Below are 23,696 nucleotides of genomic sequence, written 5' to 3'. Positions count from 1 at the left end.
AACACATCTGATCCCTATTCATAATCAAGTATTTTACTTCATGAACGTTTCGATTCCTTTTGTAACGCTACATGATCTAGAACCATTTCTTGCGTGGATAAAGTCTGTTCTATGACTTTCATGTATATCTATTAATTTCGATCCCACATAGAGATATCTTGTTACAATATTCATAAGCTGCATTTATCAGTTTTTCGGAAACTACCAAACTGATAAGGTAGTGGAGTGCAATGACATCCATTATGCGAATATCTCATTATGGTCCATTACAAATGAATATTTTCTCGTAGTCGATTCCAGTGCGTTTAGTGAGAGACATTGCGTCATCAGGTGAGTCTATACTCTTAATTCTCATACGCATCATAACAAAGATATATAATAGGGTTTATATTTGCGGTGTCAGCTTCACCTGCCCAAATATCTATCTCTTTGTTAGTGAACTTTAGTTTATGCTGGATCGCTTCTTTCCATTGGGCCAAAATTACTACGTTGCTATTTCTCAACGACGTATGGTTCGATATGAAGACTCAATATCCTACATCCTCATGTGATTTGTATTTGGTAGAGATCTCTATATATTTAAGGATTTGTTCTAACATCTGAGGCGTCCCCTAGTGATAACCACAATCCAAGAATTCTCATGAGGCTGATTTGAGATTATGGATCAATGGATCCAATTGTGCCAAACTCGCTTTCTTCCTTTAATCGAGTATATATCGAACATAAGGTGGTCTCCCTCTTTTCCTTGGAGAGTCACGGCCTATGACACCATTTATGCCACTCTATGGTGCCAACATGCCACCATCTATGGTGGCAACGCAATGCCCACTTCCTTTTGGGTGGGGTCATGTCCTCTTCTTAGGAAATTGAACCTTGCAAGCCTATTTGCAGCTAATATCTGTGATCTCATCACTCTGTGCAATAGTGGGGATCAAGATGAGACACAGTGGGGACAAAGCACGACAATTCTTGTCGTTCCACTTGAACATTCTTTGTTCTTATCTCCCCCTAACGACGGGAAGACTGTCTCATCAAAGTGATATTCCACATATCTAGCGGAAAAGGAGATCGCTTGTCAAAGTTGCAATATAGCGAACTATCTGGATGCTCGTCTTCAGTAAAAACATTTATTCACATTAGTTGGCTTCACCATTATGCGATGTGGCTTCGCAATTTGGCACGTAGGTTAAACTAGTTGAGCTCAAGGATTGTAGATCCGTGTCAATTCTAGAGAGCTCAAGTATTTCGATCCTTCGATGTTATCGATTGTAATTCCTTTTACAATGATTAAGGTGATAGCCAAAAACTAGTGAGTAATAAGTTGTTTATGCAAAAATTACATTACCCTAAACAGAAATATTGGTGCGCATTACCATTTACAAATATCAAGACTAGTACTTTAGTCATTTTTCGTGAGACCAAGTGGGTTTGTAACTAGCATAAGTAACATTAGTTTTAGTAGTGAATGGTGTGATGACACGTGACCAGCGTGTCGACACATCAACCAACATCATAAATTATTGAAAGTGTCCGCAAGTTGGTTGAATTAATCCACATAATTTTCGTTTGATTCAATCCTTGAACATAGTAACAATACATGTCCTTTGCATAAGATGATCTCAATCCAAATTTCTTTAAGAGATCGATGAGCTCTGAATAATTAGCTTTTCATACCTAATCACAATGGATATAAGAAGCATAATATAGTGTTAGTGCATATACTTGTGCATTAAACATTTCACGATTCCGTCTTAGGGAAGCGACAAAATATGGGGATGAAATTATATCTTCAATTCCTCCATAAAAATAAATTTAAGGATTTTGACAGTACTTTGTTTCCGTAGTTCTTACTTCTATTTTAGCCAAAAAAATATGAGTGTGTTGGTGTAACTCATTTCATATACGGACACATATAGCACGACCTGGGTACCCCAGTAAATCGTGTCAAAGCCCAAATATGCCAAAATCCTAAAGGTCAATTTCTTTTGACGTTGTTGGATTTATTAAGCAGTTTCATATATACTTGCTAAATGGACATATGAACTTCTCTAATACTCGGTTACATCTGCAGTCATTAGAGTGCAAAAGAAGTAAATTGTAATCTCACTTATTATTTTCACATGAAATAGCCGTTGACATAAATACTCCAAACATTTAAAGGTCTGATTCTCTCTCGTGGGCTCTTGTTACATAAGATGTCAATGAGGTATATAGTTAAGACATAGAAATGGAATATTAACTCAAATGCTTTAGAGTATTTGATAGTATCGTAAAACGATATTTCCATTCCATAAGGTATGTACATTATGAATCCCGAAGGATTATAATTAGCTATCATTATTAATATTATTATTTATACCCATGGATATAGTACGATTATTCTTTAGTACTATTATTGTGGGGGTCGCATGATGTATTTATTTGCATTCAGTTATTCATGTCATACTAATATTTTGTGAAGTTGCTTTACTTTATGCGTTACTTCGCAAAGTCAAATATTAAAAAATCGAACCACGTATATCTCGATTAATATTCGAATATTCTCAATTTATTGAGAAAAATTCATTACTTTGGTTATATGTCAACGATTGCATCAAAGTCTTTTCCAATCCAAAAGTACTTCAATACCGAAATTTTAGGCATATATAATAGCCATTACAATTATATCTTGAAAAATTAGTGACATTCTGTAATCGAAGTCTGAAACATTTTGAATTGACATAGATTTGTGTCCCTCTTAAAATTGAGGAGCTTTCTCCTCGTAGTTTGATATTGAATATAATTTTTCAAATTGTCGTACTCTCATTATTCTATACTCTTTTTGTAAGAGGGCATTTCATTGCTCATATCATATTCCCTATGCATTTTTTAAATGGTACATTGTTATCAATTGTCATGAATCGGTTTGTATGAACCTACATGTTCATAATATTTGTTTTTTGCTTTAGGGTTATTTCTTCATTATTATCCATAGTTTGTTCTGAGAAATTTTCCTTTTTTTTTTTCTGAAAGACATTTTTTTGTCTTGAGAGACATTTCTTTGTCATTCAAGATTTTAAATATGCTTCCAAGTTACGTGCAGGAAAACATGTTTGCATAATCTGATCATAGTTGAGCCTTGGTTGGCTTGTAGGGAAGGTCGGTACTCAAATTCTTTAGAGTCCAATATATGTTGTGTGGGTTTAACCAACTATAAATAGAGTATGTGACTAATTAGTTTCGCAGTCTAAAAATCTAAATTGACTTACACGAAAATTAAACATACCAAAATACATTATGGCCACTTTGGAGCTTTATGAAGTTGCTTTATCATAGTTAATATATACAATTTAATGAATGTCCAAGAAATACAAATCGGATTGCAAGACCAAGAATTGAAATGGTCGTATTTTTCGATGCTTCATGAAAATACTTTATCACAAGAATATGTTTGTCATCTCTTTGTTTTTAAATTAAAAATTCTCATGAAATTTCGTTATCATGGCAATGCTCATATAATATGCTAAATAACATAATTATAAAAATTATATAAATATAGCATATGCAGCAAATAGAGCATATCTTTTAACATGGTTAAGTAATTTTAAAAAACTTAGGCAATTATCGTATTCATGATACATGCCAATGACCATGTATAAATATATAATGCTTAACAATTTAAATCATAGCATCACGATTTAATGACATGCTAAGTAATTAAATTTTAATAATAAGCATAGCATGTAACATGGTTACATAATATACAAGGCTAAGGCAATTATTACACTTGTGCCAAATACCATGTATAAATATAATGCGTAAAACGTAAATCATAACATTACGATACAATTACATGCTAATCAATCAAATTTAAATTTAAATCTGCATATCATATAACATACCACGATATGCAGAGATTACTTTACTCACGTAACATATATAATTTCATTTATATGAATGAAATTTAATAAAAGCGGCAACACTAATTTAGATCTTACTTGTAAGTTTGCCAAATAAACTGCATATCAAATGAGTCTCGATCTCATAATTCCATGTTGCTCGTCACATAGTTATGAATAAATCACATGCAAAAACAACAATATTTACATGATTAGTCACTTTAATCATATATATGTGATTTAATCTCATTTAATTTACCATATTCAATGAAGGTAATAAATAATATATAAAAAAACGACATTTATATGATTAGTCAGTTTAATCATTATAAATTGAATTAATCAACGATGAAAAGTAAATTATCTTACTATGAAACAATAAATTCTAAATAATAAACTAAAATTAATGGTATGGTAATATCTAGAATTACCTTCAAAATTTTGTTTTTTACCGAATGAGGTAAATTCCGATTTACCATGGGTAAAGTCTATTTTCGTGGGTCGCGGGTTGCGGGTCGTGGGTGGAGGGTTGGGGGTCGCTGGATCGCTAGATCCGTTGCAACAGAGAAGATCCGGTGCGGTGTTGGCCGATCGGAAATGGTGAAGCGACGGTGGGGGTTGCGTCGCCGGTCTTGATTACGGCGTGTGTCAGGGGTCGCGTCGGATATCGCGGCGAGTGGATCCCGCCGAGCTGTGTCGTCGCAGGGAAGGAGGCGGAGCGTCGATGTCGCCGAGCTGCGTCGCCGCAGGGATTGGATGCGGTTGTTTGGGTCGCCGAGCGGGATGGGCCGGAACGAGGTCGCAGAACGAGCGGGAAAAAAAACGATGGTTTTCAGTTTTTTTTTTTGGACTAAAAACTCAGAATAAAGCAAAAGGGGAATTAGTCTTCTTTGCCTGAAAACTCAAAGGTAAAGTAACGTGCTGATAGCGTGTTGTAGAGAAAATGGAATGATCTACTCATCTCATTGATAATCCCCTTTATATAGGGGTCAAGATTACAATAGAAATAAATGATAATTATAATGGCAATTAAGGCTACATAATGGTGATTGATCCGTTACATCCATTGACCATAAACGTCATTAACTCATTTTTTTATTTGCTTTAACGAATGCACACTAATAATGTTTTTCCTTCAACAGAAAAAAAACTTTTTGTAAGATTCTTTTGTTTTTTTCTTCTGAAATATAGTACTCTTTTGTTAGGGTATGATCAATCTAAGGGATATATAAGGTAACAAATGTTATTTTCCTAGAGTATACATATCTTAATTAATACCATATTTAATATAATTATGTCTATGATAATCTTTTTAGTGACAAATATGTTAAGATTCATGATATTCTTATTTAATTAATTTATATTTAAGATTAATTAATTACTATAATTAATTAATACAATTACCATATAAACACCCCCACACACATATATATTTATATATTTCAAGCATACTTTGTATATAACGTATTTTATTACATTTTAAAATGATTTTGAAAAAATAAATGATATAGAAAAGAACTATAAATTATTTTTATAATAATATAGAACCGTTGGATTAATTAGTATATGATTGTCTTTTCATTCAAAAATGACATTTTGTGATTATTTTAATTACTGACATAACAATGTGACGTAACATGCCACTTGAGATTGTGGTGCCGGATCTGGCGCCATATTATGACGCTAAAATATTTTCCTTTCATATAATAAGTTTCTTGAGCTCAGATAGGCTATAGCACATAGGACTCCAGATCCTCTCCTCATGTTAAAGTACCTCATATTGTTTCATGCTTCAATCTTGGCTATTTTTTTTTTCAATCTAATGGTTTATATTCAAGAGCAAATTATACAATAATACTATCTCCCATCATAAATTACAAAAAGATCACCACTTATTTCTCAATTATAAAAATGTCATCCCAATTAACTAGAAATTAGAAAATAATCAATAAGCTTGGAACAAAATTAGAAAATAGTCACTTTTTAAATATTTTTCAAACTGTTTTGTCATTTCTTCTTCATCATAATATTCTTTTTATTTATTCTTCTAATTTTGGCCATAACTTTGTCATCCAATAATAGATTTGAGCGTGGTTGGTACCGTTGGAAATATCTCTCCCCTCTTTCATTTGATACCATACCCACTTCAAACCGACCACTGTACAAGGCGTAGAAACCCTTGCAAGGGGCTGCCGCCTTTTATGGTAGTGCTCCAAACTATTCCGGCAAAATCAAAGCTTAAGACTCTCCAATTATAGTTATTTTCTTCATTATAAGCATACTCATATCATTCTCCTTTGAATTTTAACATCATTTTGCATATTTAGACATTTTCTCTCAACATTTTCTCTCATTTGAATTTTAACTATCACACTCGCTGTTACGTCCGCTGTCACATTACCCATCACACTAATTGCCACACCCACTGTCACACCACATGTCATATTACCTATTACACTAACTGTCACACTGCATATCACACCCCATGTTACACTACTTGTCGCACCCGCTGTCACACTAATTGTCACACCCGATGTCACACCGTATGTCACATTACCTATCACATTAACTGTCACATTACATGTCACACTAACTGTTACACCCCTTGTCATACCCGCTGTCACACCACATGTCACACTACCTGTCACACTTCCTATCACACTAACTGTCACACTACTTGTCACAAACATGTCACACTATTTTATGTGACTATGTTGTGAGAAGAAGAAGAACAAGAAGAAGAAGACGAAGAAGCAGAAGAAGAAGAAAAGAAAAAAAACTGTTATGGGCACCCAGAGTCTGCATCATCTCCAGTGCGGCAGTGGACACCCAAGTCTACATCTTCTCTGGCCAAGGACAAGCTCACTCGCATCTTTTCCAACAAGCAAGAGTGTCGCGCCCTCGACGTCATCATGTCCTTGTGCTAACGAGCCCGTGTCGGTTCCGCCGGTGATTGATAGCCTCCACACTTCCGGGCGAACACCAATAAAAGGAAAATAGAGAGCCCAGATTTGAGATCTTTGATTTACTTGTAGCTCCATCCAGTTCTCGGTTTCCTTTTTGAATTTCCTTCCCACCATCGGACTAAGTCCAAGGGCATGACGCGAGTGAGCATGACACCGGTGATGAAGTAGCAGCGATTTTGGGAACGGGCCCAGACGATGTTGAAGTAGCAAAACCTGAGCCATGCTTCAATCCTCGCCTCAAAGATTCAGATTGGTTCTAGCTTACACCTCTCTCTGCGATGGCAGAAATCTTGAATTGATCTTCAATTGTTCTAAATGACATTCGTGTAATTATTAAATTATTGTGAATTGTGTGTGTAACGGTTTAAGGGTTTCTTAAACATGACTTTTTTTATAATTTGCAAATTGTTGGTGACTTTTTTATAATTAGATCACTCAAATATGATTTTTTTTTGTGAGAAACCCTATATTCAATTCTCTCCGTTTTGATTTGTTACTTGAGGAAATAGGCGATTAGGTCTCTCTCTCTCTCTCTCTCTCTCTCTGCAATTCTATCAACAAACTACGATCCCAAGCTTCTTCCTCCCTCATCTCTTCACCGTTACAGAGAAACGCGCATTGTCCTCAATAATCAATATAAACACAAAATTGGTCAATGCTCTTTTATCCTAAAGAAGAAATCGCTCAAACCCTCATCCCACAACTAACTATAACTCTACAAGTGCCCAATTGAAGGATATATTACTCGATCTCTCTCAAAATGGTGTCCACTGTCTAACTATACCAATGGAAGGATTATTCGATCTCTGATTAAATCTAGGGTTAAATTTAATAAACCCACTACCTTGATTCAAATGCCATGTTTCTCTTTTTTGTTTTGTTTTTGGTGAACCTTCAATAAAAAAGAAAAGATGAATAGAACTCAAAATGAAGGCCATGTTTCTCATATATGCAAAATTGCAATGGTTTTTGGGAATGTAGGGTTGACTGGTTGAGTTCATACACATTCTCTCTTCAGAGTCATGGAGGGAGACGTGAGATGCTTAGAGAGCTGATCTCCTACATTTTCAAGTGACAAATTAATAAAGGAGAAGTTAATCTTGGCCGCTAGATTGAAATTATAGACAGACATGATTGAAACATGAGGTAATATGAGGTAGTTTCTCATGATGAGAGGATATGAGTCCGTAGCTTATCTTTTTGTCATAATTTAATTCAATATTAATTCATGTGTGGAACGATGCAATTTCATATAATGAGTTTCTCGAGCTGAGATAAGCTGTAGCACACAACCATATCACATGCTCATTATTTTGAATTAATTTTTATATAATCTTTGTAACTTAAGGAACTAATCATCAGGTAATCCATTTAGATCATGACACGTGTCACCTTTTTTTTTTTTTTTTACAAATTTAACAATACATGTGTTGTCACTCCTGACATTTATTAGTAACTTTGTTTAAAAAAGAGCATGAACATATTAACTATGAGATAAAAATTATCATTCATGATCATGATCATGATCATTGTTAATTTCATAATTCATTTGGTAAACACGTGAATACAATAGTTTTAGGACATTTTTACACAACCTAGCACTCTACTATTTCTACAATACATTCGTCTTCAAATTTGTAAAATGAGTCACAAACATGTAGGTATATTCATGGTTTTGTAATTACACATTGTTGAATATTTACCACAAAAAAGTTAATTGATTGTCCTCATATTTATAGTAACAATATGAAAAGATATAATAATTGTCTCAATGATGAAATTACAAAGAATATCATCAAATTATCCGATCGAGCACTGTGTTACAAATATATATATTTATTTATTTATATTGTACCACCTTTACAACACAGTTGTCTTCAAATATGAAAATGAGTCATAGACATACAAAAATATATTAATGATCGTGGCCTTCTAATTACAACTAATAGAACATTTATTACAATATTTTTATCAATTGTTCTCATATTCATAATAACGTTGTTAAACATGTAATCATTTTCTCAATAAAGAATATTATAAAAAAATACCACCCAATTACACAACTGAGCACTCTTTACATGAATGAGGATACATAAACTCTTTTGTGTAAGTGATTTTTTGTATCAATCGAAGCTCCCGTGACCCCCCTTATTTTCTTATGCTAATTCTCAAACTCCAAATTCATCTCCAAGCTCGATTAAGTCGAATATATTCAAGACCTTATCTCTCTCTTATTCCTGTTTTTTGGTTCATCTCTACAACATCTATGTCATCACCCTACTTCTCGGCCTGGATTTGGACACTCGACGGCTCGGTTGTTGAACATTACCTAAGATTCTACTAATTTAGTTTTCGCACAGGTCGACTGTCACAAAGTGTAAGGTTTCTGTAAGGACAAAATAGACATATGAAAATTAGAGCAGTTCAATCAAATAAAGAAACGTAATGAGACAAGGGAGGGTGCCTGAGATTTCTAGGCGTTGTCTGGGCTACTTTAGTACAAATCACCATAAAATATTTATTACATTTTGTTTTGAATCATGCACATATTATGAAGTGTAAAATGAAGAAAATTAGAGATGGATATGAGAAATCTGTTGCGATTCAAGCATCGCCCCGTGTGCTGCTACGAGTGACGCTTAGGCTGATAGCATTCAAGAAGTCATTTTTCACTCGTTTCAAAACCCCTGGTTTTTTTATTTTTATGAAGAGAGTCTAAATGTAGTTATTAAAAGTGGTTTTAAAATGTCCGTAGTGGACTCAAGATCCGTTCATATCCCTTATGAAGTATAATAAACCTGGTCTTCCCATTAAAAACCATGTTCGCATATTTGGGCTTTTCTGGATTTAGCAGCTCTCGAATAAAGGATCCTGCATACTCAAACTTAGGGAGAAGCCCATGCCTCTAAGATATAACTTTAAGAACTCCATCAAAGTGAGGATCCATGAACACTGATGTTATCATCTCATCTTCTACGTTGTGTTTGCATATTAAGATTATATTTGCTTCCAAGCGACATGACCTTATATTTGCGTTCAAGATCGATCCATGTATGTATAAACGTTAAACACGTGTATTTTGACATGGGCAACCATCTTCAATCATCTTGTCACATCTTTAGCTAGTATTGCGAACACTCATTCTGAGATCTCTATAAACTTATTATCAAATTCGCTTGACAGTTGCTCAATTATCCTCTTGTAATTACAACTTATATAACTTACAAAATATTCTATCAAATTTCCTTGTATTTGTAATAACTTTAATTTGTAAAATATAATCAATTTATCAATAAAAATACACAACCGAGCACTCAGTTTTATGCACATTAAGAACTCATGCTCTATTTCACCCTTCTTTCGAAATTCTACCACATTGCGATGTTAGCCACAAAATTAATTAATTTTATAAAATGGTTTATCAATCTGTACATTTTTTCATGGATGTATTACTAGATACATGACATTTTAGTAAATAATTGATAATTAATATTGTTGTATCAGTTATAAGCATTGGAGAGATGTAACTATTTTCTAAATGGAAACATTACACAATATAACACCCGATGACACAATTGGTGATGCTCTATTACGTGAACGAAGACATATGCTCAATTTGGTCTAAATATTACAATGCAAACAAAACATTTCTCCAAAATAATGTATATCCTTTTTCATCATTTCCTAACCTATCCTCATGATAATGGTTTATTTTACTTAATTTATGAGAAAAATAAGCCTTTGAAGTCTTTCGATGAAGAAAAAAAAAATGTAAACCCTAAACTTTGAGTCCTTGAAAATTTCCTAAACCGTAACAGCTTAACTCTAAGCTCTAAAACCTAAAAGCTAGTATCTAAATCTGTGACAATTGGGATTTTCTTTGCCAGCTAGTAGAGTACTTATTATATATAATCATATATAGTCTCCTATAGGGTTCTAGGAGGTGTGTATAAAGTATAAACATATACCGTCTATAGTAGGGTTGTATGAGGTGTTTATCAACATTTATTATCTCTAGTATGGCAAATTGGTAGTTCTCGATTAGGAGTGTAAGACCTGAGATTTTTAATCTCGATTCCCGACACATTAAGATTAATTAATCAACATTTATATTAAGTGTTGAAAACGTAATTTATTATATAGTTATTAGACTACATGTCGCCACGATTCGGAAATGTCTTCGGAATATTTTTCCGACGCTTGGTTTTATTTTAACGATTTTCTAAAATTGTGTTTTATTAAAAAAATAATTTTCTGTTTTTAGGTATTTATTTTCAGGCTTTAAAAAAAACTCAAAATATCTTGACCCGGGCCGAGGCCAACTTCCCTTTTCTTCTCTTCCTCGCGCTCTCTCTCTCCCTCATTTCTTTTTCCTCTTCTGTTTCTTCCTCCTCACCAAGACCGCACCGAACCACTGCAAAAACCTTCACCTTAATTGACCGCCGTCGTTCCGGCGAGACTGGAGCATGCACTACGGTCCTTGACCGCCTCTTCTTCTCCTCCACAACCTTGTACCTCGATCATCCTTTCTCCATCGTATTTGGTGGAATCGAATCGGAAACAGTGGGATGCCTTGGGTAATTTTCCGGCGATCTCATCACCTTTGGCGGGTTCTTCGGTCTTCTCTTGGTAAGCCATGCCATCATCTTGTAAACCCAATCCATTTATACCCTTGGTTTCGTCGAATTGAAGCTAATACAATCGGCCTGCGGAAAACTCAGATCGAGGAGTAAAATTCGACAGCTTGACATCTCGATGGATGATCACCTTGGCCGTGCCATAGTGGAGATATGAAACTGCATCCGCTACTTGAATCGCAATCTACAACTTAAGTGGCCATGTTGGTGAATCACTCACACTACGTATGTAATTAGAGAGATTACCTTTTGCTGGGAACTCAAAAACCAGTGTTGGCAACTCAGTCTCGAGACAACAGCCTAAGACCTGCAAGAAATTTTTGTGATTGCTCATATTCGAAGCAATCTCAACTTAATTTGCTATTAACCCTACAGGCTACAAGATCCATGTTACGCATTGAGAAGTTTTCAAAAGTTTTCACCAGGATATCTTGGCCTTCATATATGCACTCCTTTGTACGATTTTTACAGAGTTAGTCGGTTAGTCCGGATGCGCAATAGAGTGATTAGACCATCCCAGCTGTAGTCATTTGTTGTACTTCTAACCTCTTTAACAGAGTACATCCGAATTGGGTTGCAATTTCCATTGAAGTCATGTATGAGCTGTTCCAACATGATAGCTCCATTCTTCAGGAAGAAAGCCCGGCCCCCTCCTTTTCTTTGTTTTTCCGATTCTAAAGCACGATAAAATACTGTATTTCTCTCTTTTGATCTCTCTGCAGAAGTCAGATTGAGGCCTCAAGCACAAAACACGCGCTTCATATACCTGTACGTAGTTCTAGTTTTGTCTTTTCAACATATAGAGGCTGTGTTCGGTGCAGTTGAGATTATAAAAAAAGTTAGCTTATGCTGATTTTTTAAAATAAGAGGCTGATAATTAAAGTAGCTGACTGTTTGGTAAACTGGCTGATATAAGTGGCTGTTAATAACAGAAATAATGACAGAGTGTTTGGTAAACTCAAATTGACTTATGCTTTTAATTTGTCAGATGACTCATTTGGACATGTAAGAAAATTTCAAGTTGATTTTATCGTAAAGTAGTGTTTCATATGATTAATACTAGTTGGGCGACCACGCTTTGCGCTGGCTTGTGTCATTGTAATTATATATAAAAACCAAGACCCATTAAAATTACAAATTCAGATGTGTTTCAAACCCACAATTGAATTCATATCTCAATTTGAAAGTGAGAACAACAAATACTTATACAGATCTTAATTACATACAACTGCTCCCTACTGACAATAACAAAAATAAAAGGGAAAAATGCATACAATTGAAATATGCAGCATAGCATCCTTCGTGTTGTCTTCATGATGATATTATTACATGACAATGTTAATCTAGGTACTGTAGCGCTAATTGAGAGTGGGAACTGTCAGGTAATGCCTTAGCCTGGTAGCCAATACACTGATTGTCAATCCAAAAGAAAAGAAAAAAAACAGTCACAACTGTTTTATCACGCAAACACTAATCCATTATGCTGCTTGACATCTTATGTTCCAGTATTCAATACCTTCAAAAATGTTGTACGTGCAAATGGTTGGACTTGCATCCACAACTTTCTCTTTATGAGATGGTTCTTCTATTGCCGAGGGTGTTGCTTCTCCTTTTCTATATCTGTGATTCATGGACACCCAAATAAAATTGAGACTATGAATATAAACCAAAAATCTGTAAACACTATTTTATATAAACTAAGTAATAGATGATGAATGCATTAGGGATTTTTGTTTAACATTAAAACTGAACTCCTTTTTCATTTGTAAAATTGAACTTCTAAATTTTTACACTTCACTTCACATATAGCTGTCAGTTCTCTCTTTAATGAAGGCATGCTATTAAACACTTCATAATCTCTATGAATTATGAACACACATATGTGCATCAGCATATTCATAATATGTATAATCGTCTTTCTGAATGAATTACACATGCATGTATAATAATCATCATATTCTTTGTAACCAGGTGTAAATCATGTAAGTTGAGATATGTTTGGCTCGATTCCAAAAACACAATCAATCATACCGTAGGTAAGTTTTCTTTCACTTTGTGAACCTTGAATTCGAGGTATTATTATGTGAATTGCCTTTGATAATGTAATTATATAGGAACTTATGTCATCTTTTTTTATTATTACACATTATTCATTATTTGTTACAGCCCTCTGGTGTCAGGTTGTAAGCATGGACTGGAAATGTTAACAACTACAGCTACAACAAAGTAACATACCTCAGTGACGAAAAATCCGATCCATAGTTCTCTAAACCTACAGCTACAACAAAGTAACATACCCAACTCCAACTAAACCTGCTCCTCCTCCAACTATCATTGACAAAGGATCATAATTAATTGATATAAAGGAAGTTTACATTAAAACTCTATATGCAAATATATTAGTACTCAATATCAATAAGTAACTAAGACTTCGAAAACTATCATTTTTAGGCTTCAAATCACTATCCTTGTCATGGGGTATGATTCGATCTTTCTGGTACAAAAGAAAAAAAAAATACTTGTACTTAAAGAGCTAAGCAAACAGTAAGGGAACAAACAATTGCAGAGGTAGTTATAAAAAAAAATGGAGCGGAGAACAGAAGTTAAAAACATACCAAGATTGACTGTTTATCAACTCAATTCATAAACAACCCAATTGCGGAAAACAAATACAAACCCAAATTAACAAACCCTTCTCACAGAAGAATCAAACTACACTGCCTATGATTATGTCCAAAAATTTTAAAAAATATATGTTCTATAATGCTCATTGTTTTTCCTACTTAGTTAGCTCTATGACACAATAAGTTATAACGATGGCTTAATTGTCTCCATCTGATATCATTACATTTAGCGAACTAAGTCATGTACTTGACGAAAACTGAGCTTAGTTCTAAGTGATATCATTAGATTAGCCAATGAATTACTCTTGTCATGACTTGGGAGTGAATAATTGGCCCGTTCAAGCATCATCCTACTAATTGAAGTATATGATAACTGTAAGTAAACAATCTTGAATAATAATAAGTATTATAATAAAACTTAATTGTTCTTTTGGTCTATTGATTGGACGAACCGATTATTTTCTTTCATATCTTCTGATTATATGATTCTTCAGCTAGAATGTTGAACCTTAATATGTTGAACCTCTTTCTCCTACCATAGCGTCATCAGCATTATGGAGGTCGGAAACATACCAGTTATGAATTAATTTCTCCATCCTTGCTTTTCTGCAAAATATAGGTGCGAAAATGAGACTACAAAGTTAAAAATCTGTTCATACACCAAAATATAAGATAAAAGCTTCATATAAATCATAAAGCATGCACAGAAATTAGCTACTGAAACAAATGGTCTTAGTAGAAATATACCAGCAGTCCACATTATTGAAGCCATTACTGCCGAACATATAAATAAAATCCACAGATTAAAACATTCTCATTCTCCACATCTGACTAATTGTATCAATTCCTAAGCTTGCATCAGTCGCATAATACAAGTCATTAATTTAAGCCAAGATATCATCCGATCTTTAAAAAAGGAAAAAAAACATAATTATATAAGTTCCTATATTAATGTCCAATTATAAAGGGAGACAAGCAAACTTCAGGAATCATTCGTGTATAGACACTCGATCTACAGATTGATCTTGGAATGTATAGACAATCATAAAAGGGTTTTCAATACTGTATATTTTACATCAAATCCAATATACAAATATATTACGTTTTCGGTTTTCCTAATCAATAACAGTAAGAAACACAGATAACTACAGATAATTACGGATAAAAAAAATATAACTCACCATTTATATATGAATCTTCTCTGTAAAATGGCCCTCATACATGGCAGTTCCAACTTTTGATATTATTCAAGAACCGGAAGTAGGCATATCTCCAAGAACGCTTAAGTAACGAAGGGCCACAATCCCCAAAATCCTATGATGAATCCAACCACAAAGCTAATGTAGAACCCCCAACGTTATCAGACCATCTTCATCTTGTTCTGTTTTATCCCCTTCAGCTCCACCGGTGCCAGAATCTTGATCTGTTGCATCTCCAGGGCACCGTGGAGTTTGTGGTGGTTCGCAAAGTTCATGGTTGTTACTCTGAAGTTGAGTACCTAGTGGAATTCTTCCTGACAAGTTGTTGTATGAAAAATTCAAGACACTGAGAAAGTTTAAGCGCAAAAGGCTTGCAGGAATGTTACCAGATAGCTGGTTTCGTGACAAATCAAGAGATTCTAAGCTCTTCAGCTGTCCAAAGTCACTTGGAAGCAGTCCTGTCAAATTATTTCTCGAAAGGTTCAGAGAAATTAACCTCATCATCTTTGTCATAGTTTCCGGAATATCCCTACTTAAGTAATAATTACTTGAAATGTCAATGCTTCTCAAGTGCTTCAGATTTTCTCCCCATTCAATATTTACTCCTTTCCAGACCAGTTGCAAAAACCCAAGAGTAATGAGATCCTCCTACTGAGAAGACATAGAAGTGTAAGCTGGTATGTTATGGAAGCAATGTGGCAATGCTCCAGATATGTTATTCTGAGACAGATCCAGAACATGAATCACAGGTAGACCACAAAGACTCTCTAAGTAGCCTACTGCTCGTGGAATATTTCCTGAGAAGCTATTGTTTCCCAAGTTCAAGGACAGCAATCCTGGATACTTGACCCAACAACTAGGAAATTCCCCTGATAGCAAGTTATCAGAAAGGTCGAGATTGGACTACCTCTGAGCTTCTGCTGGACAAAAAGAAAACAAGGACCCTGAAAACATGTTGGAGAGAAGAAGGATGACTACATTTGGAGGGAATGGGGGAAGTGCACCAGACAAGTGATTAGATGACAAGTTAAATATAAAGTAGGCGCAATTTTTTGATGAAAGATCAGGTAACTTCCCATGTAGATGGTTCATGGAGAGATTTAATTCAAACAAGGTGGAAGATAGATCCCAAAACTCATTAGGTATTGAATCTGAAATGCCTGCATTGGACATATAGAGAGAAGTGAGTTCCGTCTGGCTTTGAACCCACCTAGGGAAAGCTGGACCTATCTTGCAAGAAGACACATCCAAACCTTAAGTTTAAAAGGTGGATTCCAACTGGAGCTCAGCTTGAAAGACAAAGGACAATGACTGTAAACGAAACAGGTTCATGAAGTGAGCTTCAGTAAGGAAACCGGTCAGAATTCCAAGAAACAGCCATATGTTCGAGAGTAATGCTAAATGGACCACCAATTATTGAACCACCTATGGACCACCTGCAAAATAGAATTTTTGGTTTTCATTATTCTTTAGTTTTTTTTATTTCGAAAATTCTTTTCTATTCCACTTTTTTATTTTCCTTATTTATCTATAAAGCCCTATCTCTTTTTCTTATGTACGTACTTCTTCAAACCCTCTCTGTTATCCGCTCAAGCAACAATCTTACTCATCCTCCCACCTCCTCATCGATTCTTCGTAATCTGAATATTTTGACTTTCTGGATCATAGCATATTTGCCTATTCTAAACGTGGTTAGTTGTCTTTCTTTTATTAAAACATATCAGGAATTTAGGTTTGCGGGAAAAAGTGGAAGTGAATTAGGGTTTTAATGTTTTTTCTTATGTCTTGCAAGGTTTCTCATTATACATGTAAACATCTTCAATTGTTCTTGTCGTCATAGCTGCGTTTTTTTTCATATGTGAATGGTTAGGGTTTCCATGTATGATGCGTTTATTTTCATAGATAGATGCGATTCTTTTTTTTTCAAATCTGAATAATTAGGGTTTGTTCCTTCTTATTTACATGAAACATAGCTGCGTTTAATTCCACCCTTGCCTTCATCAACTGCTTTGTTCTATCATTAGATCAGACTTTTACCCAGCATCAAAGACGTACTACATATTCACATTCAATAGAAAAACAGCAAAATTAAACCCCAATGATTTAAGTTTAGTAAATAAGTACACATAAGATGAATTACACGGGTTGATCAAATTATGCATTTGTCCTCTAGAAACTGATCATAGATAATTGCATAATGTGTCCATTTGTGATCATTCATGATATGATTAATTGTTATTGTACGTATTCACTATGTTTATATTATATTACTTGCTTTCAGGTGCTAAATAATGGAACAATTGTCAGACGAATCGGAGAACATTCATCTCCTTAATGAACAAGGTATGTTATCTATACCAAAACGTTTCTATCAATATACAGTCTTTTTTTTAGTGGCACATTTGTGAAAATCATTTATATATGATCTAGGAACAGAAATAGATGATTCATCAAAGAGCTTAGACAATAATCAAGAAGAAGAGGGAAAAGACACAATGCAAGAGCCCAATGTTGAAATGAGTTTTAGTTCTATCGAGGTATTTGAATACCATAGAAAATATAGGAAGCAATCAGGATTCCCGGTCAAAAAGAGAACATCAAGAAAGGGAGATGATGGGAGTACAAGATATGTTACTATTTCATGTGGTAGAGCCGGGAAATTTAAAAGTACAACAAGTAACTCTCTAAAGCCTCGTCCAAGTGTGAAGACTGATTGTAATGCACTTATTAGACTTGGTAAATCCCTTGATGGAAAGTGGAAAATTAATTCTGTAAAGCTTGAGCATAATCATGGTTTGAGTCCAAGAAAGTCTCGTTATTTCGCAGTCAATCGTGGATTAAGTTCATCAATCAAGAGGAGGTTTGAGTTGAATGATGTTGCTAAAATAAGGACAAACAAGAGTTACAACTCAATTGTTGTTAAAGCTCGGGGATATGAGAATGTACCATTTTTAGAAAAAGATGCTCGAAATCACATTGAAAAAATGAGGAGATTACGGCTGAAGGAAGGTGATGCTAGTGCAGTTCAAACTTACTTTTTGGATATGCAAGCTAAAAATGCTAATTTCTTCTATGCCATTGATATATATGAAAAGGGTCGACTGAGAAATTTGTTTTGGGCAGATGCAAGGAGTAGGGTAGCATACCATGAATTCGATGATGTTATTACATTTGACACTACTTATTTGACAAATAAGTATGAAATGCCTTTTGCTCCATTTGTAGGGGTATTACATCATGGACAGTCGATATTGCTAGGATGTGGGTTGATTTCAAATGAAGATACAGAGACATTTGTTTGGTTATTCAAGTCTTGGCTAGCATGCATGTCTGGGAATGCTCCTGGTGGAATTATTACTGATCAAGATAGAGCTATGAGAAACGCCATTGAGATTGTCTTCCCAAATACTAGGCACCGTTGGTGCTTGTGGCATATACTAAAGAAACTTCCTGAAAAGTTAAAAGGATATGCAAAATATGAATCTATCTCAATAACCTTGTTAAACACAGTTTATGATTCATTATCTCGTATTGAGTTTGAGGAACGTTGGGATGAGATGATTAAGAAGTATGAGTTGCAGAAAACTGATTGGTTGGATGTCATGTTTGAGGAGAGAACTCGTTGGGTTCCAAGTTTTGTTAAAGAGTATTTTTGGGCAGGAATGTCTACCACACAAAGAAGTGAAAGTATGAATTCATTCTTTGATGGCCATGTCAATTCCAAGACTACCTTGAAACAATTTGTTGAGCAGTACAAAAATGCACTGAGAAGTAAGGTGGAGAAAGAAAACCATGAAGATTTTAAGTGTTTCTCATATAGTGTTCTTGGTGCAACTCATTATGACATGGAGGTACAAGCACACGATATTTACACAATTTCAAAGTTTAAAGAGTTTCGAGATGAATTAACTGGTAAAATGTATTGTGACTTCATTTCTGTTGAAGTGGATAACTCAGTTTCAGAGTACATAATTTCTGAACATATCAAGGTTGAAGAGATGAAGAAAACTGTTCACTTTCAGGTTTCAACGAAGAAAGTGATGATATTCACTGTAATTGTTGTCTCTTTAAGTTTAGAGGTATACTATGCAGACATGCGATATATGTTTTGATTCGTCATAAGAAAACCATGATTCCTGACAAATATATCATGAAAAGATGGAGAAAGGATGTGAAGAGATGTCACACAATGGTTAAAATCAGTTATGGCGGATGGGATGCTAGACCTGACTCACAAAGGCTTGACAAAATGCAAAAGAACTTTGACGATATTAAGGAATTAGCGTATGATTCTGAAGATAAGTGTATGATAGTTTTGTCTTGCTTGAACAACATAAAAGATGAACTATCCAAACACGAGTCCAACACCACTGAAGCTTGTGGAGGTGTTGAACCAGTGCCTGGGTCACCTATCAATACTAATGGGTGCGAAGTTGATGGTATTTCAAATCCAAGTCAGCACATACTTACTCCACTGGTTAAGAAGAGAAAAGGCCGGCCACCATCTAAAAGGAAGGTGTCTAAGGTAGAGGAAGAGGTAAGAAAGAAACAAAAAAGAGAACAAAAGAAGAAAAATAGTGAGACTGGTGCTAAAGAAGAATCTGGACGGAAGGTATGTAGCTTATAATGTTTAATTTCTTTTATTTATTATTTTAAAACAGAGGTTGAACATTGTTTGTCCAAGAATAATAATGTATCATGTATTGTTATTTTGTTTTTGTAGAGTTCAAGCATAGCAAGTCGCCGACCCTTAGAAAAGAATGACTCTGAGAAAGAACAAGAGAAAGGAGTTAAAAACAAACAAAATGGAAGGAGTAAGTCTGCAGCAAGCAAAAAGCAAAATAATGAAGGAGAAAGAATGAAAGTAAAATGTCTAGCTTTTATTTTGTAGTGTCAGATTGTAGTTTCTAAGACTAGAAAATAGTTTATCTTATGAAACATTGTGTCCTTGTTTTTTTATAGGACATTTCAACCTCCATAAGTGGTAATACCAAAAGAGTTCGTATACCATCGAAAAGACTATTGGAAACATTTTGATGGAAAAAAAAACTAACTGAAGGTATATATGTGTTCAAGCTCTATTTAGTAAGTTATTTTTGTGTGAATGTTTTTGTATATAATGCTGTGAAATTGATTTGATGCAGGTAAATCAGGTGATCTTGTTTGATTACAACATTGACCAGGAGCAGAGCTTACATATTCCAATTGATCTTGCTGGAATTCATGTTTTTTTTTTACATTTTCTTTTGTGTAACTTATATCCCAGTTGAAAGATTTTTGTCTCAGATTATAGTAGAGATTTCTTTCATGTTTTTTTTGTCTTTTTTATTCACATAACAACTTTTGACATACGAAACAGAAGGATTTTGTAAGTAACATGAGACACTGAGTATTGAGTATGTATATGCATTTTTGCATTGGATAAAATAAGTTTGCAACCTGTCAAAAAATGAATTAAGAAGTATAAATAAGATCATGCTGCAATACAAGGTGTATATTGTATGACTCATATTGTCTAATGGCTTTTGGTACCAAATCCTACACGTCCTAAGAGCTTATTGCTAACATTAGAATGTCATTAACCAAAACTCTAAACATATCTAGTTCATGGTCTATATTCATGTCTAGCTGCACCGTTTCAAGGTAGGCACTTTATATAGTGACATCTTCTGCAGTCTTAAGTCCTTAATCTAATCCCACTTCCCTTCGGATATTATGGATCATTTAGTATATATGTATGTCTTTAAATGATAAATTTTCATTCAATCGTGCAAACAAATTGATTAAAGTTTTGAAGTCAAATTGATTAAGGTTCCACAAAAGATATGATACATGCCCAACCAAGTTTTGGCTGATTACAAGACATAATTCTTGTAACAGTGCTTGTGAACTCATAAACTAATTAACTGAGAAAGAGATGATCGATAAAAGCTAAGCGAAGAGGTTAAGAGTATGATACTCATAACGAAGCCTTTGAGAAATTAAAAAACGCAAGTATGAGTATGATAGTAATAAGTAAAGAGTATGTTTCTCAAAACCTAGCCCTTTGAGAAACAAGAAAATCCCAATTCAATTCCAGTTCCGATCCGTCAAAACCTAAAGTTCAAACATGTTATGAAAAAGAAAAAAAACAAACTTTTAGAATAGATAAAAGTATTCGTTAAAATTCCAAAATCAAATTGGGAATTCGATCAACTAGAAGGTGGGGGGGGAGATGAATCGTTGAGAGGAGAACATGGGGTGTAGAACAACGTCTGTTGAAGCAGATAATTTTGTATTGTGTGAAAGGATAAGTAAGATATAAAGAGATAGGGTTTTATGGATAAATAAGGAAAAAAAAAGTGGAATAGAAAAAAAAATTTGAAATAAAAAAACTAAAGAATAATGAAAACCAAAAATTCTATTTTGCTGATGTAGGCATGCCACATCAGCTGCCACGTCAGGTGGTCCGTAAATGGTTCCATAATTGGTGGTCCATTTAGCATTACTCATATGTTGGAGGCTGGAAAGAAGCCCTATACTCTCAGGTATAGATCCGTTGAATTGATTTTCGGAAAGAAATAACAACCATAGTGATGGAAGACCAGTAAAGTCTGGCAGTGAACCACTCAGCTGGTTCAAAACTAAGCCCAAGGACTGTAGCTGAGAAAGTTGCTGAAAACTACTGTGGAGCGATCCACTCACATTGGTACCATCAATATATAATTCTCTCAAGGATACAAATCTAGTAAGTTGATCAGGAAAGGACCCCCAAAATGGATTACCACTTAACAACAATGACTTCAGGGTACCCGTAGAACAAGCCAAGTTTCCTACAGAGTCTTCCATTTGTCAGACAATTATTTTTCTCCAAGTTCAGTGATTCTAAGCTGCAAATGTTTTGAAAGGATTTTGGGATCCCACCTTCCAGAAGGTTATAAGAGAGATCAAGAGATACTAGAGAAACCATATTTTTCCGAAAACATCTGGGATTGTACCTTGTAATTGATCTGCCATGAATCCAATATGGACAAACTTGGTGCTAACATTGACTGTCCAATAAAAGATTGAAGAGTTGAGAAGATTATCAGAGAGCTCAAGGACTTCAAGAGTGGTTGAAGAATTAATAAAGTGAAGTGATTTCAAATCAACATTAGGAAGATTACATGAAGGTAACTGAAGCTCTATCAGTGATGGCAGCTTGCTTATGGATTGTGGCCAATATATAGCCTCAGAAAAGTTCAGACGCGACATGTTTAGGTATCTCAAGGATGTAAGATGAGTTAACCAATCAAGATTTTTGAAAGTGACAACATTCCATGCAAGATCAAGTGTATGCAAGTTATATAGATTCCCGAGTTGGGGAGGAATAGGTCCAGTGAAACTAGCACCTGCGAGTTTGAGTACTTTCAGCTGACTCAATGAACCAATAAACTTGGGAATCAGTCCTTCAAAGTAATTGTGACTGAGGTCCAAGTGACTTAGGTATGGCAATTCAAGCAGTGAAGGAGAAAGCACACCGCTTGAGGGAGTTTCAACATTGTAAATATCAGAAGAATTATAGTAGAGAACGAGCACGATGACTTGACCTGTTTGGTTGTTGCATGCTATTCCTCTCCACTCGCAACAGGCTTTATTGTTTTCCCAAGAGGCAAGAACATTACACTCGTCTAGGAGTCCTTGCTTGAACTGAAGAAGTGCAGCTTTCTCACTCGCTATGCACCCAGTGTTAGGACTGATTACAGATTTACAGTACATAGACAACAAATAGCAGAGGTAGTGACCAAGCATAGTAATCCAAGCAAGACAGAGTTTAAGGTTGTCGATAACATGATTATGATCGGGTCAAAAGATGATCTGTAATGTGTTTCAGAATTTGGGATATAGCAGAAATTCTGTATCAATTTGGTTTGTTTGAAGTTGTCTGTAAAAATGCTATACTATTCTCATAGCTTACCATTGATGTTATCCTACCAATAGTTTTTTTTTTTTAATTATTTTGGGCAAACGCCTATCGTTTCAATTGTTAATGCTTATATGGCTCTTAAAGTCAAGCTAGTTTGAAGTATAAGCTAAGCGCTAGAGCCAAACTGAAGTTAGTCAAGCTTTGAAAATCTATTCAAACGCCATTTTGGTTTGTATTGATTGGTCGCGGAAGTTTCCTCGATCGACATGGGATGGGAAAAAATTGAAGCTGGATAATTAGCCTTCAGACCATCTCCCACCATAAGGTAAAACCATAAATATACCTTACCACCACCTCCCACCATAAGGTATCCCCCATTTCCCCAAAATTTTTTTTGCCTTATGTGAATAGTGGAATGCTATCTATGGCATTCCATTTCGTAAGATAAATGAGATATATTTTTTATTATTTTTTCATTTTCTTCCCAATCTATCCTCATACTTTTTC

At 34.7% G+C, this 23,696-nt stretch overlaps 1 protein-coding gene and 1 long non-coding RNA gene across 2 annotated transcripts; one reads left to right on the top strand and one right to left on the bottom strand.

The window, feature by feature from the left end:
- Nucleotides 1-12,627: 12,627 nt before the first annotated feature.
- On the bottom strand, nt 12,628-13,749 carry LOC126798502 (uncharacterized). The gene is made up of 2 exons (XR_007672530.1): nt 13,717-13,749; nt 12,628-13,101 (listed from the first exon to the last, which is right to left on the bottom strand). It is a non-coding gene; the product is annotated as an uncharacterized LOC126798502 (long non-coding RNA).
- A 3,846-nt stretch (nt 13,750-17,595) lies between these two features.
- Nucleotides 17,596-19,416, top strand: LOC126797062 (protein FAR-RED IMPAIRED RESPONSE 1-like). Its single transcript, XM_050523746.1, has 2 exons — nt 17,596-17,647; nt 17,735-19,416. The coding sequence occupies exons 1-2, from the start codon at nt 17,596-17,598 to the stop codon at nt 19,414-19,416; spliced, it is 1,734 nt and encodes a 577-aa protein (XP_050379703.1).
- Nucleotides 19,417-23,696: the final 4,280 nt, after the last annotated feature.

The sequence above is a fragment of the Argentina anserina genome, chromosome 6 (assembly GCF_933775445.1).
Source record: "Argentina anserina chromosome 6, drPotAnse1.1, whole genome shotgun sequence".
NCBI lineage: Eukaryota > Viridiplantae > Streptophyta > Magnoliopsida > Rosales > Rosaceae > Argentina > Argentina anserina.
The sequence above is the reverse complement of the archived record's forward strand: the minus strand, read 5'-3'. Positions and strand labels throughout refer to the sequence as shown.